The following is a 24,491-nucleotide window of genomic DNA, read 5'->3' on the forward strand; positions in this document are numbered from 1 at the left end:
TGAAGAATTAAAATATAGATGACAGTACCTGGTAACTTGATTTCTTTTTCAGGAGGTAGCTTTATAACATTCACAAATTTATTAAGTTGAAAAGGCTTGGGCATCTTCATTACAGCTATATCCTTTAATAAGACACCAGTCACATTAAATGAGCTCCTATTAAAAAAGCAAATTTCTATTATTATTATTATTATTATTATTATTATTATTATTATTATTATTATTATTATTATTATTATTATTATTATTATTATTCAAGATATGATCGACTGACGATGCGTGTACATTGTGTCTCAATCCATTTTTTTTGTAAGCAGTTCATATTAGTATACTGCTTACGTAAAACATATTTTACCTAAAGAATTGCCTAAAATTTGGACGCATTGAGTATTATATATATTTTCTGAATTATACAGTTTATATCAATGTATAAATCCCAAAATTGCATTAGAGATCTAGGTGACAATAGAGCCATTACTTCTACAGTGATGAAGAATATTAGATCTCGGAAAGGAGACCAAGGTGTAAACTCTGATGCTGTGTTCAAGTTAAAATAAAAATTTAGAAGATAGACCATTTCTTCTATCAAGTAATAGTGGGCATAATTGCTGTGGTGAGGTGAAGAATAAACGATATCAGGTGTTAATTCTGTTCAGTGACATAAGTGATAAATATAATGCACTTAAGGGAGGACTGATATCTGTTAAACAAGAAAATATTAATTAAATGAACTGTTATCAATTAACAACAAGCCGAAAATATTTGCTAAAAGTGATAAACCGATGTTTAGACAAGGTAAAGCCACGAACTTTAGAACCTGGAGGTTGGATATGTAAGAAATGATAAATTTTTCCAGTAGCGGAATAGTTTCGCTGTATGTCTAATATGTAGACAAGCAACATGGCAGCAAATACATGCACGAAAACATAACATGCCAAGATATTCCTCCCCTTGAAGGGAAAAGTATTACTATCTGAGAGCAACACTTAGAGAAACAACCACTTGATAAATCTGCAGAACTTCAGGCAATTGATCATATTTGAAATTGTAATAATAGCAATAGGACTTACTTCTTGACTTTTCAGACACAGCCTGAGGGCTTTTAGAGGAGCTAACTATTTGAAAAAAATTAAATCACCTATAATGTATGAATTATTATATGAAAAATTGAATGCAAATATGTATGTGTGATCATCATGATCAAATTGCAAAGTCAACTGAAATGACATAGTTGGGCCCTAATCTCAATATCATTTTTTAAAATACTCTTTTGTTCGGGGGGGGGGGAGGGCATTTTCTATATATAGGATTGATTTCTAAAAATAATCGAAAATGATCGATATTAGTTGACTGCCTAATGTTGATATTAGGCAGTCCTTGATATTAGATACCTTGAATGCCATGATATAAATTTAACCTCAACTGCTTCTTCAATGTTCTTCTTTTTAGTTTTTAGTTTCTATGGCTAGAGTCGAGGGTGAAAAGAATGTGCTGTTCAGAAGATGCTGTTTACAATGCAGTGAGCGGAGTGGGTCATGGTGGGTGGTGGGTCCCAGTGGGTCATGGTGGGTGGTGGGTCGCAGTGTGTAATGGTGGGTGGTCGATCGCAGTGAGTCACATGCTGTTGACCCATGTTCCACTCAGAAAACTCGACCCACTTGACCCATCGACCCACTGACCCACTCCAACTCTGGTTAACGCTTCGGCGTCTGGAGTAAACAAGTTCTGACAGGGGAACTTTTCTCTTTCAAAAAATAACTTTGTTCCTACATTATCTTAGAATAGTGACCGCGGTTTAGGATAAATTATATAAAGTAAAATACGGTTATGTATCTTTACACTTTTGTTTCTTTCTTTCAAAATACACTCCTATAGGTTCACGTAGTACAAAAATAGTTATATACCTTTGTAGTGATCAACTATAACATTCTAGTTTAAGAGTTTATTTGCTTCGGCTCTTCTGAGCTTAAGATGTAAGTAAAAACATATTAAAAACAAATAATAAAAAACTAAGTCTACCTGATGGATAAAAATAAGAAATTATATAAAAAGCAATGAGCTGATCAGTACAGTACCGTATACCTACTTTTGGGCCACCCTGTATATTAATAATAATTTATTTCTTGCATGTAATAATAACTAGCTGAAATAATCACTTTGCGCATGGGAAAGCTAACATATCTATGTAAACAAACTGAACAACGAAACAAAAAATATCGGTAATTTTCTACTACTTTTACATATCCCGGTAAATGACCCTTGAGACCCTCTGGTTCGAAATTTAAAAAGAACGTCTCTAGCCCCCAGGCGATGGGAGCTGTATTTAGAAGTCAACGCCTCTGGAAGAATCACCATTCAACTCAGCGACCGTGAAAAGTAAGGATTTGACACGAATATAGGTCATTTTGGATTATTTTTACGCGATTCGGTACACCTTTCCCCTCGGTAACCCCGGCTCGCATACAATGGTATTCGATTTTGATACATTGCTAATGGAAGTGTCACCATTGATTTCAGCGACCGCGGAAACAATGGATTTGACACAAATATAGGTGATTTTCGATTAATTTTACCTGTCTCGTTAACACCACTCCTCCCGGTGAACCCTGCTCGCACACAATGGTAGCCGGTTTTCAAAGTCATTGCTAATGGAAGTGTCACCATTGATCTCATTCACCGTGAAAACTAAAAACTCGACACAAATATAAGACATTTTCTAATATTATTACATGTCCGGTACACGCTCCCTCACAGATCTCCAGGCTGCTTACAGACAGTCACACAAGCAAACTCGTGTTTCATACCCACAACAAATAGAACAAACAGCGTTCTTTCGCCTATGTTGCTTCGACCCAGTTAAGCCTTCTACTAAGTGCCGGAGAGCATTAGTCTTTCATACGTAAACACGTCTGTTGAATCTGCTTCTTCTATCGAAGTAATGGGTCGCTTGTACTCCTGGTATTAGCTATTTTGTTATTGACCTTGAAGAATCAACAAATGTCTTTTCACGAAGTAATGAGTCGTTTTGGTCGGTGAAGTTGATATACAGTAGAAATGACCTATGCATTACTCACCAGCTGTAAAATAGAAAGATTATGTTGGTTTTATCTGAACACCCACAAATCTGTTATAACAAGTGGTTTCCACAACTACTTCCAATCTGGATTAAATTTCACGGCTATTTTTTAAAATTTTACAGAAGGTATTATTGATATGTTAGTATTAATAATATTTATGGAACGAAAGACAGGTTTTAAGCTTCCAAACTATGCTGTGCATAAAAGTCGGAAATCTTATAGAGTGGTTTCATCCGTCTGTTTGTCGACAGGTACCAAAGCAAAGACAGTAAGTCATATAGAGAAATGGTTTTCTGCCATTGAATAGATTGCATCTCGTCCGTTAACTCTATATTCAAGCCAGAAGCGGTTCAAATTAGCAATTTCCGATTCTAACATTTACCCCATAGATGAAAACGGCAACATACAGGGAGGAGACTTCTTTTTTGTAAACAATTGCGCGTGTATAGGCAACATATCATGGTCATTCACAATACTCTACTAAAATTGAAAATGGTTTAAGCTTATTATTACATCAGGTTTCAACAACAGTTTCAACTTTTATCGTTATAGCATGAAACGGAAACATAGCGAGAAGTGATTTTTGGAAACGAGTTAACATCTAGAGACATCATGAGCATCCAAAATATTCTACCGAAACCATAAATGGTTGAATTTTACTATTACCTCCGGTTTCAATTTCCAATTTCCGCCTAATAGAAATAGTAAACCTCAAGATGTAGTCTTTTGCAATTAATTCAGTGTCCAAAGAATACATTTTATTTCATCCGTTAACTTTCTACTCAAACTGGAGTTGGTTCAAATTAGCTATTTTCGTTTTCAACGTTTATCGATATATAAAGAAAGTGATAACGGATAGTGAGAAGTGGATTCTGCTAACGAGTTAGAATCTAAAGACAACATATCGTGACTATCTGCAGTACTTTATTAAGTTCGGCTGTAGTTAGGATTTACTATAACTTCTGGTTTCAATAGCGGTTTCAACATTTATCGATATAGAATAAAACGGCAGCAAATAGCGAGAAGCAGTTTTAAGCAGACGATTCTGCTTCTCAACAAACATATCGTTACTATCCATATAACTCTACCAAAGCTGGAAATTATTCATATTTATTGGTACTTAAGGATCCAATACTGATTTCCGTAGAGCAAAAATGGTAAAAGATATTAAAACGTTTCTTTCTGCAATCAATTAATCGTCTCAAGACAATAGAATACAATCGTCTCCTTCTTTGTGGAAGCTTTGATCAAAGCAGAATTTGTTAAAATTAGCTATATTCTGTTTAAACTCTCCTCGCCATAGAATGGAAACAGTAACAGATAGCGAGAACATTTTTATCCAAACGATTTTGCGTCTCAAGGCAACATACCATAATTATTGTCAACATCGTACCGGAACAGGAAGTGGTTCAAGTTAACTATTACTTCCTATTTCAATTCTTTTTTCCATAGTTCAAAAGAACAGGAGATATCAGGATACAGCTTTTTTACAGCAGAGTTAGAAAGATCCACGTCTCACTGCAAAGGTTCCTGTGTTCGATTCCTGCTCGAGGCATTTTTGGTTTTCCCTTTAACCAATAAAGTAGCCATTCTTAACTACGAGTAAAATATTAATTCATCATATATTTGTGAAGTTTTGTCAAGTTTCCAGTAGACGTCAGCTAATCATTTTCTTACAACTACTAAATGTTTTCAAATATTCATTTCAAACAGTTCATTCGATTTCCGTGATGATCGGACAGACAATCACGATGTCACTTTTACATATTGACCGCGTATTTAGAGTTTGTTCCCTTTTCCCCTCAAAAGCGGATTTTTAAGGACAAAGGAAGATGGGCTCACATATTTGAAAATAAGGGGCCTTATGCAGAGTCGTTCTGACGCATGATTGGTGCCTTACTAAAGGGCTCGACTAACATGTTTCTTGAAGTAGTCAGCGATTTAGTATGACGCTAATCATACGTCAAAACGACTGTGCATAAGGCGGAAGGTATTTATGTTCATCTCTTCCTTTTATGATATATGCGTTAATGAATTCTAGAAACCCGACTATACAAAATGCTAAATACAATGTATTAAAATATTATTTCAAGTGCTTCATCCATTTTGCTGTGATGACAAGACAAACTCGATGTCATCGTTCTTAAGTATTGAGCAAAAATAATACAAAATATCCCTATTCTCCACTTAAAACCGACATTTCTGAACACGGTCGGAGGTGTTATGTTTAATGTTTAAAAATACCTACCATTTTTCGTGTTTTCGAAGTCAAGTAGCGAATTTTGTGTGTAATATGTATATTAAATTGAATTTAATATGTTGATTCAAATTAAGCATGAATTCTAAAACATTGTTCATTTTCAGTTCTTAGGAGATTTTCTTTCCTGTCTTTCTATTATTTTCTCAATTGCTTACAAAACACTGGCTTCTGACTTCTATATGCATAGTCTTCAACATTTTTTCCCATACACTTTTTCTCAATATTTATGTCATTTAGGCCAAAAGAGACGGATGATTAATGAGAATAAATTCTAGTTAAAGTAAAATTTTAATTGAATCTTAAAGGGAATCCAACACGAGAGTACTTTCTATCAAACAAATTTATGCATGTTTTCCGCGGGATAGTATCTTGTCCCTTGCTGCTATGAAAATAAAATACTGCACATTACTCCAAATCATCTCGCCAGTTGCTTCCTATTTGCTGATTAGTTAAAACGGTATTCCTAGGCATGGTGACGAAAAATGTATTTGCTTTTTTGTGTATTGTAGGAAAAACAAAAGTGAATGCAATAAAAACGAAACAAGGAAAAAATATAATGCAATGTAAACTGGTTGGACTCTTTTGACAAATCACTCAACGTAGCGCTTTGCTTGCAAGCAGGTCTTGATGGTGTAATCGGTAACACTGTGGGATGAAGTTCACGCGGTCCGGAGATCGATTTCCCCTGACGACATACATTTTATTTTCTTTACAACAATAGAAGTGTTTTGTTAATTATCCAGTCATCCGAGAGAAGGAAATTGCGTAGAAACATAACATTTCACTTTTGTATTCACATTATCGCGAAGAAATATGATCATTTCTTGCAGTTCAAACCGTAGACAGTAAGTTAGTAAACAATGATTTTCGGTCTTTTTGTAAATAATGTCCAGTGTGTGGTCGTCGGCAGAACTCTACACTTCAGACCTTAAAGTCGCAAGTTTCTAAGGAAAACAGTGTCCACTTATTATTATTATTATTATTATTATTATTATTATTATTATTATTATTATTATTATTATTATTATTATTATTATTATTATAATGACAAAAGAAGGAACAAGACACATAGTCGAAGCTATTGATAGAAACAGAAGAGATATACTTTATGTCAGATTCTTTTTAGATTTACATATGGACATAATATTACATTTATGGATTGACAGATAGAATTATTATTTTATGAGAACAAGAACTGGAGTATACATATTTCTTCGCTGTTAGTAGTAATGAATTTTGTTTCACCCCTCTTCTAGATCGGTTGAGTTTATTTTGAGTTTAACGTCCCTTATAGCAGAAAGGCATTATGAGACGGGACCTACTGATTAAGGTGGAATCCGAACCACATAAGCTCCTGTCGGGAATCGAACTCGGATCATTTTCTAGATAGGAAGGTGAGGTGACACCTTGAATAGAATCGTTCTTGTGACTACAGTTGTAAGTTCGATCACTATTTGTAATTTGTGTTATTCCTCCAAATTTGTGTATTTTGTATTGTTGGTGAAATCACGTGTAAAATTTGAAGACCGTGTTAGTTGTGTAAATTAGCACACAGATCGAGGTAACGAAGCCAGAGTTAGGTGTGTATGTCTCCTGAACAAAGAAATCAGTTTCTCTGCTCTGGCCATCGTTCCTCGTAGAGTATGCGATAGCAAGGTGGTTTGAAGATCTTGTAATCCACGGATTGATTCCCGCGCACGCCGAACTAATTTTATTACTTCAGCACAAGTAGAAAAGGCAAAATATAAAACGAATCCAGAATCATAAAGTTTATTACTGACAAGTAACACCGAACCGAAGGTATGGGTCATTACGTGATTTGTTTAAAGATACAATAAAATGGAGGAAAGTAGTTTTGCCTGTGTCTAGGAATGGAGTATAAATAAAAGAAGAAACTAAACTTTTGTCAAGAATTTCTGTCGCATGTATTTCAAAATTACAAAATTACATAAATCTTCTTCTTATGATAGAAAATTTTAAATGTCTTCTTAGAAATATGCAGAAAAAGGAAACCACATATTTCAAATAAAAATATTACTGTAAAAAATAAAGAAATAAAGAATTTATGATTGCATGAAACAGTCACATCAGTAAAACAATTACATTCGACATTTGTTGCCAACTCTTATTTCGAATTTCTTCATGTTTACGGTCAGGAGCTGTGAACATATAAGCTTAATATTGCCCATACTCCCCATGTGTCCATATTTCTCCAAATTACCTTAGTATTTACCACGACTCTGAATAGCTCGAATGGGCGCCAATTACCATCTCAATATCTTTAAATTTATTTTAGTTAAATTATTGCTTTTTATACAAAATTTTTCTCAATGGAGTTATTAATTTTATAGAATTGTTGAGCCAGGATAAGCCTTGAGACAAGGCATAACGTTTAAAGTGATTATGATGATAACAGACAACGACGGATTTGAACGTTGCTGAATCGCATTTAAAACTATTATGATAACACTTAATTTACCTTGTGTTATCATAACTATGATGATAACACTCATAATTTTAAAAACATAAGCTGAGGGATTTAATCATAGAAACGTAAAAACAATTTAAAGAAAAGGCAAACTCACTGCAATATTTATTAATTAGTATGAGAATTTTAGACAATAGAAGAATTACTATGCAGTGTTAATTCTGGACTTTTCTTTGCTGTTTGTTTAATTGATTATTCCTTTGACTGACTAATTTCTACAGATTTAACTTGGAAACTGAATATTTGCATTTAGTAAGTATATTGATATTTTTCAGTATCTTTATAACGTTCCCACCTCAAAACTCAAAAACTAAACATCTCTCGTTTAGTGTGTGTAGGCGAAACGGGAATAATAGTTTTGTTTACAGATAAGATGACATTGAGATAATGATATAAACTGCTGGAAGGTCTGTAGGCAAAACGGGAATATGCCAAACGGGCAGACACCGTTTTGGAAGATGAGAACAGCCTCAAAGAAATCACGTGTGCTGATTGGAAGCACCTGGGAGATTTTGTCATAGATTTTGACAGCTCAAAATCAATACATTCATTACGTGCACTACGAATGCAGTAGTACCGGCAGTCTATTTTACTTTCATTGGTGTTGTTCTTATAAAGATAGAGAACAAAAATATTTTACCGTTCGAACATTTCAAAGAATACTTTTCTTAAAAGCTGAGGATGGTGGTGAACAATTTAAAAGTAAAGTGTCTGAAGTGTCCCAGCGGGAAATAGTTATCAAAAACGAGGGTACCATAATTAACGATGTACAGTAAGGGGTTAATATGAATAAACTGTGTTCTGATGAGCAGGCCTGCTGTACTGCTAGATGATATGTAATAGTTTGTTGATGATATGTAATATTGGAGTTCTTTCAGATCAGTTTGCATACCCTACGTTTTCTATATTCTGTATTTTTAATTTTACATAACAACAATGTTTACATTATATAATAATGTTTTAGCAGAATAATAATAAGCAGCCAATTATTTTTTTCATAGAGATGAGCACGAGTCGAGCTAAAACTCGACTCGAATTCAAGTCGAGTTTCAATTCGAGGCAAAGGTAATTTTCTCGATTCGAGTTCCGAGCCGAGTCACTCTTTTTGACGTCGAGTTTCAAGTCAAGCCGAATTTCATAAATTGATTGTTTGTTCAGCACGTTTTAACTCGTTTTGAAATCATGGTCTGATTACAATGCAAAGTGAAAGTGATGAGAAATGTAAGCAGTAATATGGAATAATTTCAGTGTTGCTCACGAGAGGGGACATGGCTCTCATCTCGTCTCGTCTCGATAACGAGACCACAATATATTTTTATAACGAACTGAGCAAATGGCTCGAGTCGGTTAGCTTGGGGTTAACCATCGGCTCGAGCCGGCTTGGTTTGGAGTTGAGTTGAGTTGATTTTGAGTTTAACGTCCATTTCAACAGCGAGGCTACATGAAATGTGGACTTACTGATTAACGTGGAATCCGAATCACGTAAACTCCCCCGGGAAATCGAACCCGGGTCTCCCACGCCAAAGGCGCGTACGCTAACCGCTTAGCCACGAAGGAGCCACGAAGGATGAGCCATCTGCTCGGTTCGGCTCAACTGAGCCAAGGGCTCTAGCCGGCCTGGTTCGGTGAGCTGTTTTCTCGGCTCACTTCTCGGTTAGGCTAGACAGTGAATGAGATGTGCGCCGTTGTTGACAATTCTAAACCCGGGCTGAGCAGTTTTGAACATATTTGGCCAGCGCCCTGTAACTTATAACAATGTTTGGCTCTAGTCCGACTACTCATCCTAGACCCTCAAACCAAATACAGAAGCTTTTGAACAATGTTCTTGTCTCCTACACTTCACAACTCCCAAGGTAAGCAATCAATGAGTTTTCTAGTATTCAGACAACCGCCTATCTTTCATGTTCATACAGTGTTGTTATAATAAATAATAATAAGTTGTATGAGTATCATTGATAATAATTATATTGTATATGTAGGATACTTGAAGAGAATACTTGAAACTGCACACATGATTTGACTTGTTGTGGCCTCCTACGAGTAACGCAGTATGGTATTTTGTTCAGTGTCTCGTTATATGAAAATGCTCATATAGCCATCAAGTAAGAATTTGTTCTTACACCTACATAAAGCGATTCAGATTATTCAATAATAATAATAATAATAATAATAATAATAATAATAATAATAATAATAATAATAATAATAATAATAATAATAATAATAATAATAATAATAATAATAATAATAATAGTGCTAATAGTAATAGTACAGAAAGTTAAAGTAATAAGATTTTTTCACGTAATCAAAATTTTAGACATAAAAGTAATGCGTTAGTAACTCGTGACCTTCGAAGTAAGGTAACAGTTACTTTTTGGGGTAAGTAACGCGTTAGTAACGCGTTACATTTTAAGAGAAAATAAAGTAACTTGTAACGCATTACACTTTTGAAGTTAACTTACGCAACACTGGTTGTTAATACTCATTATACAGGGCGTCCCAAAAGTAATATTAAAATATGAAACCACAAGTTCCTTTCACCGAAACAAGTAAAAAACTTTATATAAGGTATATTCTGGAAATGAACAGGAGCGGAGAGAGACAGCTTCGAATGTGGGGGAAAGGAACTTCAAAAGTGACTAACGGGATAATGAACGGAGTTAGTAATGCGGGTCAGAATTACATCGTAGTAACGTCTTTGTTTACATAAAACTGCTTCTCGCTATCTGCTGTCGTATTTATTCTATTACGTTAAGGGTTTAAATGTATTCAAACCGACAGTAATAGTAAATTGAATCACTTCCAGTTCTGATAGATTGCTATGTATAGTGATGCTATGTTGCCATTGGAAGTAGAATTGTTTGCAAATGTCTGCTTCTTGCAGTAGAATTGTTTGTTACCGTTTTCGTTCTACAGCGATAAACGTCGGAATTGAACATGGCTAACTTCAATCAGCTGTTGTTTGAATAGAGCTTGCCAGACACTATTCTTGGGACACTGAATTTTCGGCGAAACATTTTCTTGGGACCATGAAATGATTGCTAATTACCGTATCTCAATATCCCTTATTCTTTTTGATCTATAGAAATAAGTATTGAAATCGGATGTAATAGATAATATGAACCACTTCCTGTTTTCGTAAAGTGTTAGCAATAATTATTATCTTCTCTTGACACGCTAAATCGCTTGTAAAATAAACTTTCCTCGCTAGCTGCTACTGTTTTTGTTCTATGGCGATGAACGTTCAAACAGAATATGACTAATTTTAACAACTCCTTCTTTAGACAAAGCTTTAACGGAGAAGGAGGAAGCTACTTTGACGACGAATTGAATGCAAAAAGCCGTTTCTTTCTATCTTTTACCACTTTTGCTCTGTGGAAATATGGAGGGGCCCGCTCCCCCCTTGCTCACGAAAATGTATGCGTAATATAGCAAATTACGTATATTAAATACCAGACGTAATATAGCAACCATGGAGATGACACCCTGAAAAATTTCTTCGGGCCCCAATGATTTCCAGTAATGAATTACTACGACAGGAATATTAGTCAATATCTTCGGTACAGTTGAATGCCAAGCCTTTCCCACTTATTCTGAAATCCTTTTTACAAAACCTCTGGCACCACTTCAAAAAATAAAAAGGCCTTTGTGACTTTCGGATTTCAAAAATGGCTTTGGTTCAAATAACATCATAAAACAATGAAAAGAAACTAAATTTTATTGTCAAACCAACATAGAAATGTATTTTGAAAGGGAAGAAAAGCAAACCGTACCAGCCGTGATATGAACCTGGGTTGCCCACTAAACAAGCAGACACCTTACCGAAATATCTGCGGCAGAACTTGCAATTTTTGGTTTCGAAGCTTTATGTATACTGTGTGTGTTACGTAACGACGCTACGGGATGTCATTACTAGTGCGAACACCTCATTCAAGACCCGTTTTGTAGATTGACTGAGGAAAAAACGTATTTTCGTAAATCTACAAAACGGATCTCGTATATATAGGGTGTAACAAAAAGGTACGGCAAAACTTCATGGGTGGATTCTTTATGGGTAGACAAGCAAAAAAGTTCAGATGACCATTTGTCCGGAAATGCATCGTTACAGAACTACGCGCCTTGGGCCACCTAAGTGTGTGAAATAGTCATATTCTGGTCGCTCCTTAATGTGTCTCAACTTAAACCTCAATATCTCAAACTCTAATTGAGATAGGAAGACGATTTTAGTAGGAATTTGTTCCTGCAAAAATGAAGCTTTCCGCTGATATGCATTATATGAGTGTATCCCCAAGGGAGAAGGAATGCCATCCCCAAAATGCTGATGCAAAAACAAAAAAAAAAAAAACAAAAAAACAAACAAGTAATTACCCTCCCATGTCCACCGTGGTACTCCCCCACATGCATAAAATACATATCAGCGGAAAGCATCGTCCCTTAGAAATACATAGATACCAAAATTATCTTTCTAGCTTAATTAGGGTATGAGTTATTGAGGTTTAAATTGAGTCACATTAAGGAGCGACCTAAATGTGACTCTTTCCAGCATTAGGCGGCTCAATCGCTGTAACTCTGTAATGATGCATTTTCATATATATGGTCATATGAACGATTTTGCTTGTCTACTCATAAAAAATCCACCCCTGAAATTTTGCCTTATCTTTTTGTTACACCCTGTATATGTGTATGTTCGTGCAACAGTAACTTCCCAAGAATATAAATTAATTCATTTTTGCTTTCAATCTACAGAACAAATGTTTTTTTATGAAAGAAAGGAGCCTGTGAACCAAAGATGGTTAAAGACCGTAAATAAAATTGAAGATCTGAATTGCCGAACATCCCAAGTCCACCGGAGTACTTTTTTGTTTTTAGAAGAAAGACAAGAAGACAAGACTTGGAATGCTAATCTGTTTAGCTGAAATTATTTTGAATTTGAATATTTTTAAAAAGTTTTGATTTGGACTTACAGATTATGCAAGTGAATAGCCCTGAAACATAGATGCTAACATAAAAAACGGAAAACGAAAAATACGAAGAAAAAGAGTAGACTCGGGATGTTTTGAAATTCAGGTCTTCAATTCAAACTTCGAATGGAACTGGAGTAAATCGCAGACAATGGCTGAGTTAACACGTTTGATAATAGCGCATGTAATGGCTGATTTAAGAACATAATTGATATGGCCTGTGTAGCTAAGTAGACAGCTTGTGTGTCTGTTATTCTTAGGCTTCTGTGTTGAAATCCAGCCTGGATTAAGAGTTACTTTTTTGAAAGGAATTAAACATTATAAATGGGGTTCGCGATTGATACTGGAAGAGATTTATCCCATAAAGGGAGAAAAACCCAAGACAGATGCAGGGGGAAAGCCGCAAACTGTTTATCCTTAAGCGTTTAAATTTAATTTATTCCAATGTCTTTCGCTCCTTTCTTTCCCCTTTTCCTTATGAATTCTCTGCTACGTTAAATAGGGTTTGAAAAATAAAGCATACGCTTTTATCAGATCTGATTTGTTAAGAACAATGCTTGTAGCCTTTCTTGTGTAATTTATGCTATGTTAAACACGGGTTGAACAAATGGTCATAAAAGAGAACGAATGCACCCCCATTATTCTCTGCTATGTGTTCATAGTCTTATGTATTCTCTGCTATGTTAGATATGGGTTAAAAACAATGCTTGTAGCCTGTGTTGTGTAATCTCTGCTATGCTATATATAGGGGTTGAAAAAGGGGTCATCAACGAGAATGAGTACACCCTTATTATTCTGTGCTATATGTTACTCAGGCGTTAAAATGGTGGTCTCACTGTTTTATCAGCTGTGAAATGCTTCATAGGGTGTTACAAAGATAGGTGTTCGTAATCCCTATGTAATTTCTGTATAATAAGTAAGGGTTAAAGAAGGAGTCGTAAAAGAGGACAAGTACATCCCCATACTTTTTATCAACTTTAAAAAACGGTTTATAAAAGAGAACGAATATACCCGAAAAAGGGGTCATAAAAGAGAACGAGTTTTCGGGTTGTTCAACTTTCCACAGCTGGGCGATACGACGACAGCGTATCGTGTGACATGGGAAAGTCGAGGAAAATTCATCATAAAGTTAGGCCAAGTGGCGGTAATACTACCCATATAGTAATAGATACAGTGACTGAAGTTCAAGGATAGACCTTATTACACTTAACATATTATAAAAGGTAATTCAACATTGGTATAATTTGGGAGGGGGACAGGCAAACATATGAGAACTTCCCACTTAAGCTCCCCATTGTTTGAGTAAGGAGTTACTTCAAGGCAAATCTTACTCATATGAAACGATACAAACTTCAATGTACAAATTAAGCATGAAATAGGTTTACTGCATCCTAATAGCAACATACAAAACGCCATAAACGAAATAAAAATGTAATCTGTGCCTATTTTTGTAAAATATCTTCTATTATTCTCACCAGAGATAATATGTAGGTCTATTTCCTAAGGCTTTAATCTTGTTCTCTTAATTTAAATTATGAGGCATGGAATGTGCCCATCATATGATTTTCAAGGAAAAGAAAATAATTTATGGTGATGCTAAGTATAATCTGAACAAAATATATAATTTCTTTAGATATAACATAAGTGTAATTTGCTCTCTACTTTAACAAACCATCAACTGTGTCCTCTATAAATAATACAAGCAAAAGTGTTTCTATTTTTAAACTCCATTATGGAGGGCAATTTTATATCTTTCTAGGGAAGGCCAAATTAATATTTCTGGAGGGGAATGGCGTATGTGTTGACATATGCAATCAGTTTTTAGCAGTTATTCTAAAGGAACATTTACGAGGAGTAGACAAAATTTGAAAAGTACGAATTACTTCTTCCTTTTGTAGCAATGTGAGTGTGTCCTAAATTATAGTTCAGTAATACTCTGCTAGAATATTGAGCATTAATTTCCCTTGTACTGTTTGTCAGTGATAGCTGAATCTTCTGAACGTTTCTCCAATGATTGTGAGACATATCCCTACGATTTTCTGGAAAGGAATTTGAATCCCTTCAAAGAATTTCAAGGACATGTTGCAGCAAATTTTGATTACTTTTGTTCACAAATTTCTTTTATTTCTAGTCCCTTCTACTCCAAAGAAAGTTTTGTTGATGATTTGAGTTGATTTTGAGTTTAACATTCTGTTCAGCAGCAAGGCTATATGATACGTGGACTACTGATAAACGTGGAATCCGAACCACACGAGCTCCCTCCGGGAATCGAAATCGGGTCCCCCATGCAAAAGTTGAGTACACTAACCGCTAACCACTCGGAGAAAGTTTTGTGTTACTTTCTTGAATCATACCCATGGTCCTATAAATTGACGCTTTCTCACTGTAACTTTAAGGTTAATATTCCAGAGTATATGAACAGTAATGGCAACATCTAGAGAAAGGATCCAGAATGTAAAGGTAATATTAATATTACAAATTCTTTCCACAAATTTACTACATTTCCCTCAAATAATGATGACTCGTATTTTCATATGTTCAAATTATAATTACAGAAATACTTTATATCATTGAGGTGTTCGCAGCAAAACTGTATCATAGTTCATCAGCTTTGAGTAGTAATTTGATAACAGTAGTAAATCAGTAAATTAGTAGTAGTTCTGTAACTTTTAGTAACAGTTTTGTTGTTTCAACAGTAGTTTGGCAAATTTTAGTATTATGCAGAAATATCTGACAGAAAATCCTGGTCGTTCTTTATATAAGTTACTTCCGATTGACAGCAGTTGTAAAAGCTACTGAAAAATGAAATATGGATCGGAAAAGCACATTTCCGTAGAATGTATTCTCGCCGATTTGACTTTTAGAGGTACGAGACAGGTAGAGATGCAAAGTAAGATGATATTACGTCATATTATTACAATGGAAAATGGAATTTAACCCTTAACTTACAAACAACTTCATTACAATTTTAATATTCTCAAAACTTATGCATATCTAACAGGTAAATCTAGGAATTAACAAGAAATTACTGAAAGTAATTTCTAAAAAGGGGAAAATTACCCATTATCGAATACATGAGATATATTCATCCCTCCATAATCCTCATGGATCCAGATCGAAGATTTGTCCACTCTTCTTTTCTGAATGAGTTCTCCGGTATCGAGCTTATTTATTAAACCAGCAGTTACCTGCCAATATAAATATGGAGAAAAGTTTTACATTTTTCCTTATTTTATTTATAGTTTCGTGATAATTACACAGTGCGGTTTAGTATTATTGGTTTGCTTATTAATGTATTCTATATAATTATTAATTCTTCAGGAATTAACATCCCTTCCGAAAAAATAATCATGATGAACTAGCCATAGTTGTATTTTATGTTCTCACAGCAAGTTGTTTGGTTATATCACAGAGATCTACGAAACACCCAATAATCTTATGCCTTTACAAAACAAACTTAATATGTTACTGCTACTACTGCTGATAGTACTTCAAATACTCCTACTAATATTAATAATCGACATTACCTCATTCATGAACTTGCTTTTGATTTCAAATTTACACTTTGCTATGATGTGGGATTTATGAATTTTACTTCACTTGTTTTCCTGAAAATCCATTACTGGCGTTTGCGTACAACGCACGTAAAAGGAATGGAATTTTGCAAAAAACTGGAATTCGGATCTTCATTCTTGAGACGTTATTCCGACATGGCGTCAACTTGTGTATTCATACATATTCAAGTACAAGAACGTTCCGAATAAATAATAGTACTCAATCAGCTCTATGTGAGGGGGTTTGCAAACCGAGACAGTTATTACTATCGTTCTGTTAAAAAGCAACAAAACCTACTAAAAGAAGTTGTTGGTATTGTGTACAAGAAGGTCTTACCATCGATTCTTCTGAGAAGGAGGGTGAATGCAGAAAGGTGTCTTACTTCGATTTTATTTTATTTTGGGTATAGCATCCTTTCCAGAGCTAGGCTATATGACAGCTTAACCTAGAATTCGGATATAAATGAGCTCACACGGACCGATCCCGGGCCAAAGATGAACACTGTAACCGCGGAGCCCTAAGGGAGCTCAAAATTGCCCATAGTGATGGAAATCGAAAGTTGGTCTTATTTTGTCCAATTGTTACCCAATCAATGTCCCATATTTATTGTGTTTTTGACATCTGTGGTAGTTTCTATGAGCATTTTAAAGGATGATTGTTGTGTCTAAAGCGACTTCTTTTCTAAGGTCGGACAATGAAAGTTGAAAGGATTCTCACATCACAACATGAGCACATGTTTATGGACGACACGTGCTAACGTTTATAAAAGGGCAGACAATACACTTAACAGAAAGACACGAAGTTCAAAACGATGGAAGAGGACGAGCCGCCTAAGGAGATAATATAAATGAGGGACATGAGAGGAAGGAGGTATCAGTTGACCACTGATCGTCAAGCCACAACAGCTCTGGAGGTCGCACTGGACTAAGAGACTCCACCTATCCTAACATCCCTGGAGGCTGCTTTGAAGAGAAGGAGATTCCTCAACACAAACCATATCTCACGAGCCTGCCATGAGCGAAGGAGTTCCCCTATGAAACGCTACTTCTTTCACCCTTGGTCATAAGAAACATTCTGATATATTACCTTTGTAAAACACAATGACTATTTTATTTTTATAAACAAATCGGTGAAGGTCTAGATTCCTGGTCCGTTATTGACTCTACCTACACACGATATTACAATACTGATGACACCAAGTCAGAAACTCTCGGCCAAGAATGATATCGTATTTGGGATGAATTCGTGAATTTAACAGTGAGCATGCGGTAGAAATAAATCACTTCTATTTAAATAATTTGTGAAAAGCAAAACAATTTTAGTGCAAATGCCGAATTTTAAATGTTCATACTTTGTAAATGTAATTGTAATATTTTATTTCCAAAGTTTACATTTGTGTAACTGTAATCACTGATTAAAAATAATCAGGTGCAGTTTTTAATAAGAGCTTACTTTCAGTTCACTCTACGTTTATAAGATCTTATTCTCATTTGGTAACATTAAATTAAATACATATCGTAGTTTTGGTAAATTTTAAAGGCCATATACTGCACTCATTAAATTGAATTGTTCAGTTTTAAAAATGATTTCTTTTCGGGAAATGAAGTTTATTTACCTTTTGTCCTTGCATAATCAAGTAATTCTGCCGGTATTCAGTTTCTAGTATAATAAACTAGCAGCGTTCACCCCGCTTCGCTGCGGTCACCCCGGAACGCAATAAACTTTGTTACTTAGATAATTTTTACTTTTTCGCTTTCAAGTGATATGATAAAAACCATAGAAGATTGCAGTAAATGTTAACATTATATCGCCTGTCATTTATGTTAACCCGCCCCGCTTCGCTGCGGTCACCCCCGAACGCAATAAACTTTGTTACTTAGATAATTTTTACTTTTTCGCTTTCAAGTGATATGATAAAAACCATTATAACGCCTGTCATTTATGTTAACCCGCCGAGTGACACGGTCATGCGGGTTGCATATACATACGTTTATTTTTATACCTATGATGAACTAACAAAGGATTTGTACGTAATGGACACCTGAATGGTCAATTATCTCAAGACACTGGTAATTGAAAATTAAAGTGATATGATAAAAACCATCTAGGGTCCAAATCCTAATAACCCCCCAAAAATAAAAGAAATTGGTTCAGCCGTATTAGCGTGATGAGCGGACAAAGGATTTGTACGTTCTCTTTTATATATATAGATACCTAAATAATCTAAAGATTTTATTTACGAAATGTGAAACAGATCAGCATCAGTATCTACATATTCTTGGTGAGCATTGACAAATTAGCAAATTAGCAAAATATACAGAGTTATAAGTCTCTGTTTTCAAATTATTTCTATTTTTCCTTCAGTAAAACACAATGATTTGGCACCTAGCTCACTTAGCTTTCTTACAACTTGATTCAAACTATCATGATATGTAGTAGAAAGTTACGCACAATAAACCAAACTTGATTTACTCAGTTCCTACCGGAAACAAACATTACAAAGGCAGTGCTGTCACATAAAATCGTTTAAATTGCTACCTACAACACTTCCTGAGTTTCGTACTTTACATCAGAAAGTCAGTATGATTAACAATAAATAAAATTAAATTAGTGGGTTATATTTATGAAATATAATATTTTAAACATTTTATAACTGAAATTGTGAGGTAGTGAAATTTTTGTAAATTTAATAAGGGATGATAAGAGAACAATAGAAAGAAATGCAAAGGTTGTATTAAACGCTTCCAGAGAGGCTGGGTTTGTTGATGAATGCAGAGAAAACTAAATATATTGAAGTGCGTCGGTACCGTAGTACGCCAAATTATGGATGCCTTAAAATATTAAATAATACTTTTGATAAAGTGGACACTTTCAAATATCTAGGATCAATATTAACAGACGAAAATAACGATTAACATATCCACGAAGAAATTAAGTGTCGAATTAAACTAGGAAATTCTTATTATTATTCAGTTCAAAATCTCCTGTCGTTGCGAATTATCTCAGGAAATTTGAAGCTTAAAATATATAAAACGATAATAGTGCCTGTTTTTCTCTATGGTTGCAAAACATGGTCGCTTATTCTGAGGGAAGAACATAGACTAAAAGTTTTTCAGAACAAGATTCTGAGACGAATATTCGGACCCAAGAGGAAGGGGAATGGGGAATGACGGAAACTTCATAACGAGTAACTACATAATTTATACGGTTTACCAAACATTGTTAGGGTGATCACGTCTAGGAGGCTTAGGTGGGCAGGTCATGTAGCTAGGATGGAAGAAAATAGAAACGCATTAAAAGACTTGACTGGAAGTCCAATCGGAAAACGACCATTGGCAAGACCTAGACGCAGATGAGAGGACAATTTTAAGATGGATCTCGCAGAAATAGGAATACAAAGTAGAAACCGGAGAGAGTTGGCTAAGGACATAAGTCAGTGGAGAGCTTTTGTGAACGCGGCATTGGATTTCTGGGTTCCATAGGCCATAGAGAGAGTTAGTTTAATATTGTAGGAAACTATAATTTAAGAGTTTTAACTCTTTTTCGAATATCAGACAAGTATAAATTTTGATGCGCATTATTCCTGATGGCCAGAGATGGTACAGAATAAGTCGTGTGGCTTTGAAATTAAATATTGTGCTTCTGTTGACATGATTAAGTTCAAAATATATTTTTTGACCTGCTTTGTGAGGAAGCTTCAAAAAGGCACATAAGCAATTACTCTATACTATTGATTTTTCATTTGTCAAGATTCACTTAATCTTTTGGGTTATTTCATTTGACACCATAAAGTAGTTTTTTCTTTATAGCAGTACGAGTACGAGTTTATGAAATATAATACTTGTATATACATAAAGTTTTACTTCTATTCAATGTCAAATTACCATTTTTCAAGCTAGTAATCACTATGAATGTGCCCTATCTATTATTAATTATATCCTGCTTTTGAGGTAGAATGAAACAACCACAAGCCTTTCAAAAGAGTTAATTTTAACTTCGCATATATTTTGGATTTAATATCAACGAAGCGTACGTATCCTACGTTTTTGGGTAGGGTACGTAGAACATAGATTGCTCTTTCAGGAAATGTTATTTGCATGAAAACGTAGCAAGAAATAAAAGATATACTATTAATTACAATGTGTTTGCTTAAATATGCTCTACATTTTCTTTACCTGGCGATAGAAGATGATAAATAGAACTACATAATCTAAATAGAAGATTCCAAGGGATAATGTGGTACCCAAGTGTGTCAATCAAGAGATAGAGAGAAAGATGTCTGAAATTTATTCCCGATTATATCCTAGTTTCAAAAAATAATTGAGTCAACTTTTATGAAGGTATCATGAATAATTCCTGAAATATCTAAATAAGTAATTACCAAAGTTTTAAAATTGATATTCTTTTGTGAAGAAACGACAATATACCTAAGAACATTCTTTCAATTTATTAATTTTCAATCAAGGGTTATTCCCAACTTACGCGAACTACACACCCTGCATTTGTGTGACAAAATAAAACATTATATACATATATTAGAAATTGAATTACAATTCTATTTTTATTGTTTTTACAAATATATCATTGAAATTGTATAATCATTTTTTAAAAATAAGGTCCTAAAATTTAATAGTACGAGAAATAGTTCTGAGATGAAACTGGTTTTCCATTGCTGTCACATTGAAATATATATCCCGTCGACAGTTCAGTAAATTCAGGAAAACTTTCCGTAAATACAATAAGAAAATTTCATGTGAATGATTCGTATTTTCCCTTGAAATAGGAGAGTGCTATCTTCAATTTCCTTTGTTCCTCAGAATTAGAAACATTTTGACCATTATGCGAATTAATAACGAAGATATTACGTTACACAGGCATATGTAAATTACTATTCAAATTTTAGATTATGTGAGGATGATGTAAAAGTCATAAATGTTTCAAATATTGAACTAACGTATACATTTAAATACTCGTTTGATTATTACAATAAATATTATATACGTATTATACTAAGTATTTTAATGTTTAAAGACTTATAGGGCTTACTACTAGATATAATTTATAACAAATACTACTTACGTACATTATAGGTGGTATTTGTGGTAACACAATGTGCTGCAGTTAGTACAAAAGATTTGTGTATAATGCTTCCTCCACAGTAAGAATCATTTCCGTTCTCGTTAATAAATTGAATATATACGTAATGAGGTGCGGCGCCTGTAAGGTAAGTTACATTTTAGTAATTTTATTTATATTTTGTCTTAGAAAGATTATTACTTTTTACAAATTATACATATTTTTGATGTCAGCGTAGCAAAATTTCTACCATTCGACTCGATCTGCTCTCTCAGTCAGTCTGTTCGAATAACTTTCGTAAAGATTATTGATTTTAGCCCTCATGCTCACACGCTAAATTTTAGGACTTAAACACACGCGCGGGGTGATTTACACCCCATTTGTTATATTTTGTTTACATAAAAATTATTGTATGTATTTGGGATGGAAGACTAAAATTATGTAAAATTGACTGTTTTTACGAGATGTGATAATTTTATCTGGTAGATTTTATATTTCATCGCCAGTTTTAAAGAGAAATATTTTTACTCTGTGTTTATGTTATACTTTTTGTAAGTTGCTATAAAATATTTTCATATATCTGTTTAAAGTTTTAGTAAGTGCTTGTAGTGTTTGTATGTGTTAAGAGAATGAATATATTAAATAATCCCGTGTGTTTCTCCATATGTTCATTCGAAAAACACTTTAAGAAAAATAGCATTTAACTTTCATTACTTTTAAATGTTCAAAACTAAAAGTATTTGAGTTTTATCCACTAAATGAATATAGAAAAGCTTTTTTAATATCATGTATATGAAAATAGAATAATATTATATGGCATTAAAATAGAAATTTTTCTAACCGTATTACATTTACTTTAATTTCCCCTACACATCAAGTGGAAGAGCAAAGTCGTAATCCGGGGCACACTCTTCACAATGCTTCCTATAAATCAACTTATGGCAATTGCAGCATGACGTTTGAGTTTTCCTGTTCTTTCGACGCCAGCATCTTTCACATTGTCCAGAAGCTCTCTTTACTATATCCTTTTTGGTTCGTCTTCAAGGCTAGTGATGCGCATGAGTGCTGCTTTCAGATGAATTGGCATGGAACGTAGAGATAGCCTAGATGTAAGATGTGCCTTGCAAAGCTCCAAATCCACTTCCTTTAGGAATAATCTTCTGGCTACTTTGTTTTATACTCCAATGTTGTTTTTGGAAATTCAAGAGCATTTATGCCTGCAACCTCTAGCATGCTAAAAAACACTAAGTGGCCAACGCTTGACACAGCATACACACAGCTTGACACAGCACTTTCTTGACACAGCATACATTCGGCACAGCTTGTCAACATCAATGCCGCCTTTATGTAAATTATAATCAGTTATGATAAAATGTTTCTTTTCCTCATCTGTGTCTGGATCAATTTTGTAGTCATGGTGAATTGCTCATACAAAAACCCTTCGGGGCTTAGGAGTATAAGAAGTAATGGTCATATCGCTAGAGCAGGCGAATAGGCTTTAGTATTTCTCCCTTTTCTCTTTGCTGTTAGTTCCTGCGGATCGTACCCGTACAAGTTAGTACTCTTGGTCACTATTTGTATCGTGTCCATTTTCATATAGATCATCTTCTGCGTTAGAAGAATCTTTATGAATCAGTTGTTCATCACTCTCAACAGAAACAAAGAGGTTCCTTATTCTCTTTTCCACTTGCGCAACACTGTCAATTTTGTTACCTCTCCCTTAGTGTTTCTATAAACGTTTACCAGAATAATATTGACCTATGTTACTAAATACATATGTATTAAACACCCAGTTTTTAAAAACATAGGTTAAAACTTGGCAAAACTTATATTACACAAATACACGCGCGGGGCGGATTTCACCCAGCCAATGTTTTATGATCCACACATCGACTGCTTAACGAAAACTGACTGAAATTTGGGTAAATAAAATCAGGAGTTTCAGGCTTTAAGAAGACGGTGCAACAATCGTTTTTCTTTTTCTAGCACAAAAATAAAATGGCTTGGGGTGGATTTTTACCCCAGCGCGTGTACATAAACGTTAATAATACATGCTGTGTTCTTTCCTTTCACTTGCAAAAATAACTCAAGTGTTTAGGGCTACAATCTATTAAGAATGAAGGGGTAAAATATGGTGACATCAAGCTCATGTCATAAGCTTGAAAAATGCGGACATGCAAGTCAATTTTCCAGTACGGACAATATAAAATATATTATATTTCAAAAGCACTTGGACACTCTCTCCTTATAGTTCCAAAAATAGCCTGTTATTTATGGCTGCAATCCATTAGTATTAAGGCTGTAGAATGATCCAAAATATTTTTACATATACATGCAAATTTGCACATATACAGGTATATGATTTTTCAAAATTCGTAAAAATTATTTGAGTGCAACAAAAAGTAGTATATCGTCGGCGGCAATTCAAAACCTGCTATGTGCATTTTGCAGGAGAAGCGAAAAACAGTATCCTGGTTAGCTTTTTGGCTTTATAAAAGTGATGTTATAAGTAATATTTGATGCTGCACGTAACTTGATACCTTTTCAAGTAACTTGAGAAGGTACCAGTTACGTGCAGCATCAAATATTACTTATAACATCACTTTTATAAAGCCAAAAAGCTAACCAGGATACTGTTTTTCGCTTCTCCTGCAAAATGCACATAGCAGGTTTTGAATTGCCGCCGACGATATAATTTCTTTAGAATATTTTGTGTATTACCACTTTCAGGGTTAATATCTACAACGAATAAAGGGTAAATTTTCTTCGTGTCGAATTAACAAGGATTGTTCCAGGTAAGTTTGTCAAAAATGGTTCGATTTTGGGCTAAGATGTAGTACATTTAATTTTACATTTTCCAATCATTCTTCTTCTGCATGAAATAAAAATACTCTGGAATAAAACATACATATTCTATACTAAAATTAAGTTTTCGTTTGTATCATACATCTTACACCTGCTTTCATATGTGCTACATATCATCTATAACAGTATATTATTAAGAAATCCGTAAAATTTACTGCTTATTTTTCTATTTATCTTTTTATATAACAGAAAACAAAGCGTTCTTACTG

At 34.3% G+C, this 24,491-nt stretch overlaps 1 protein-coding gene across 1 annotated transcript in view; it reads right to left on the reverse strand.

Moving 5' to 3' along the window:
• Positions 1-24,491, reverse strand: part of LOC145661726 (chymotrypsin-like elastase family member 2A) — a 62,750-nt gene that overhangs the window by 13,386 nt on the left and 24,873 nt on the right. Inside the window, exons 4-6 of the mRNA XM_081727060.1 lie at positions 21,425-21,558; positions 15,847-15,974; positions 29-156 (exon numbers count right to left, since the gene is read on the reverse strand). Of these exons, the coding sequence (XP_081583186.1) occupies positions 29-156; positions 15,847-15,974; positions 21,425-21,558 (390 nt within the window). The remainder of the gene's footprint in view (positions 1-28; positions 157-15,846; positions 15,975-21,424; positions 21,559-24,491) is intronic.

The sequence above is a fragment of the Thermobia domestica genome, chromosome 10 (assembly GCF_964235325.1).
Source record: "Thermobia domestica chromosome 10, izTheDome1.hap1.1, whole genome shotgun sequence".
Lineage (NCBI taxonomy): Eukaryota > Metazoa > Arthropoda > Insecta > Zygentoma > Lepismatidae > Thermobia > Thermobia domestica.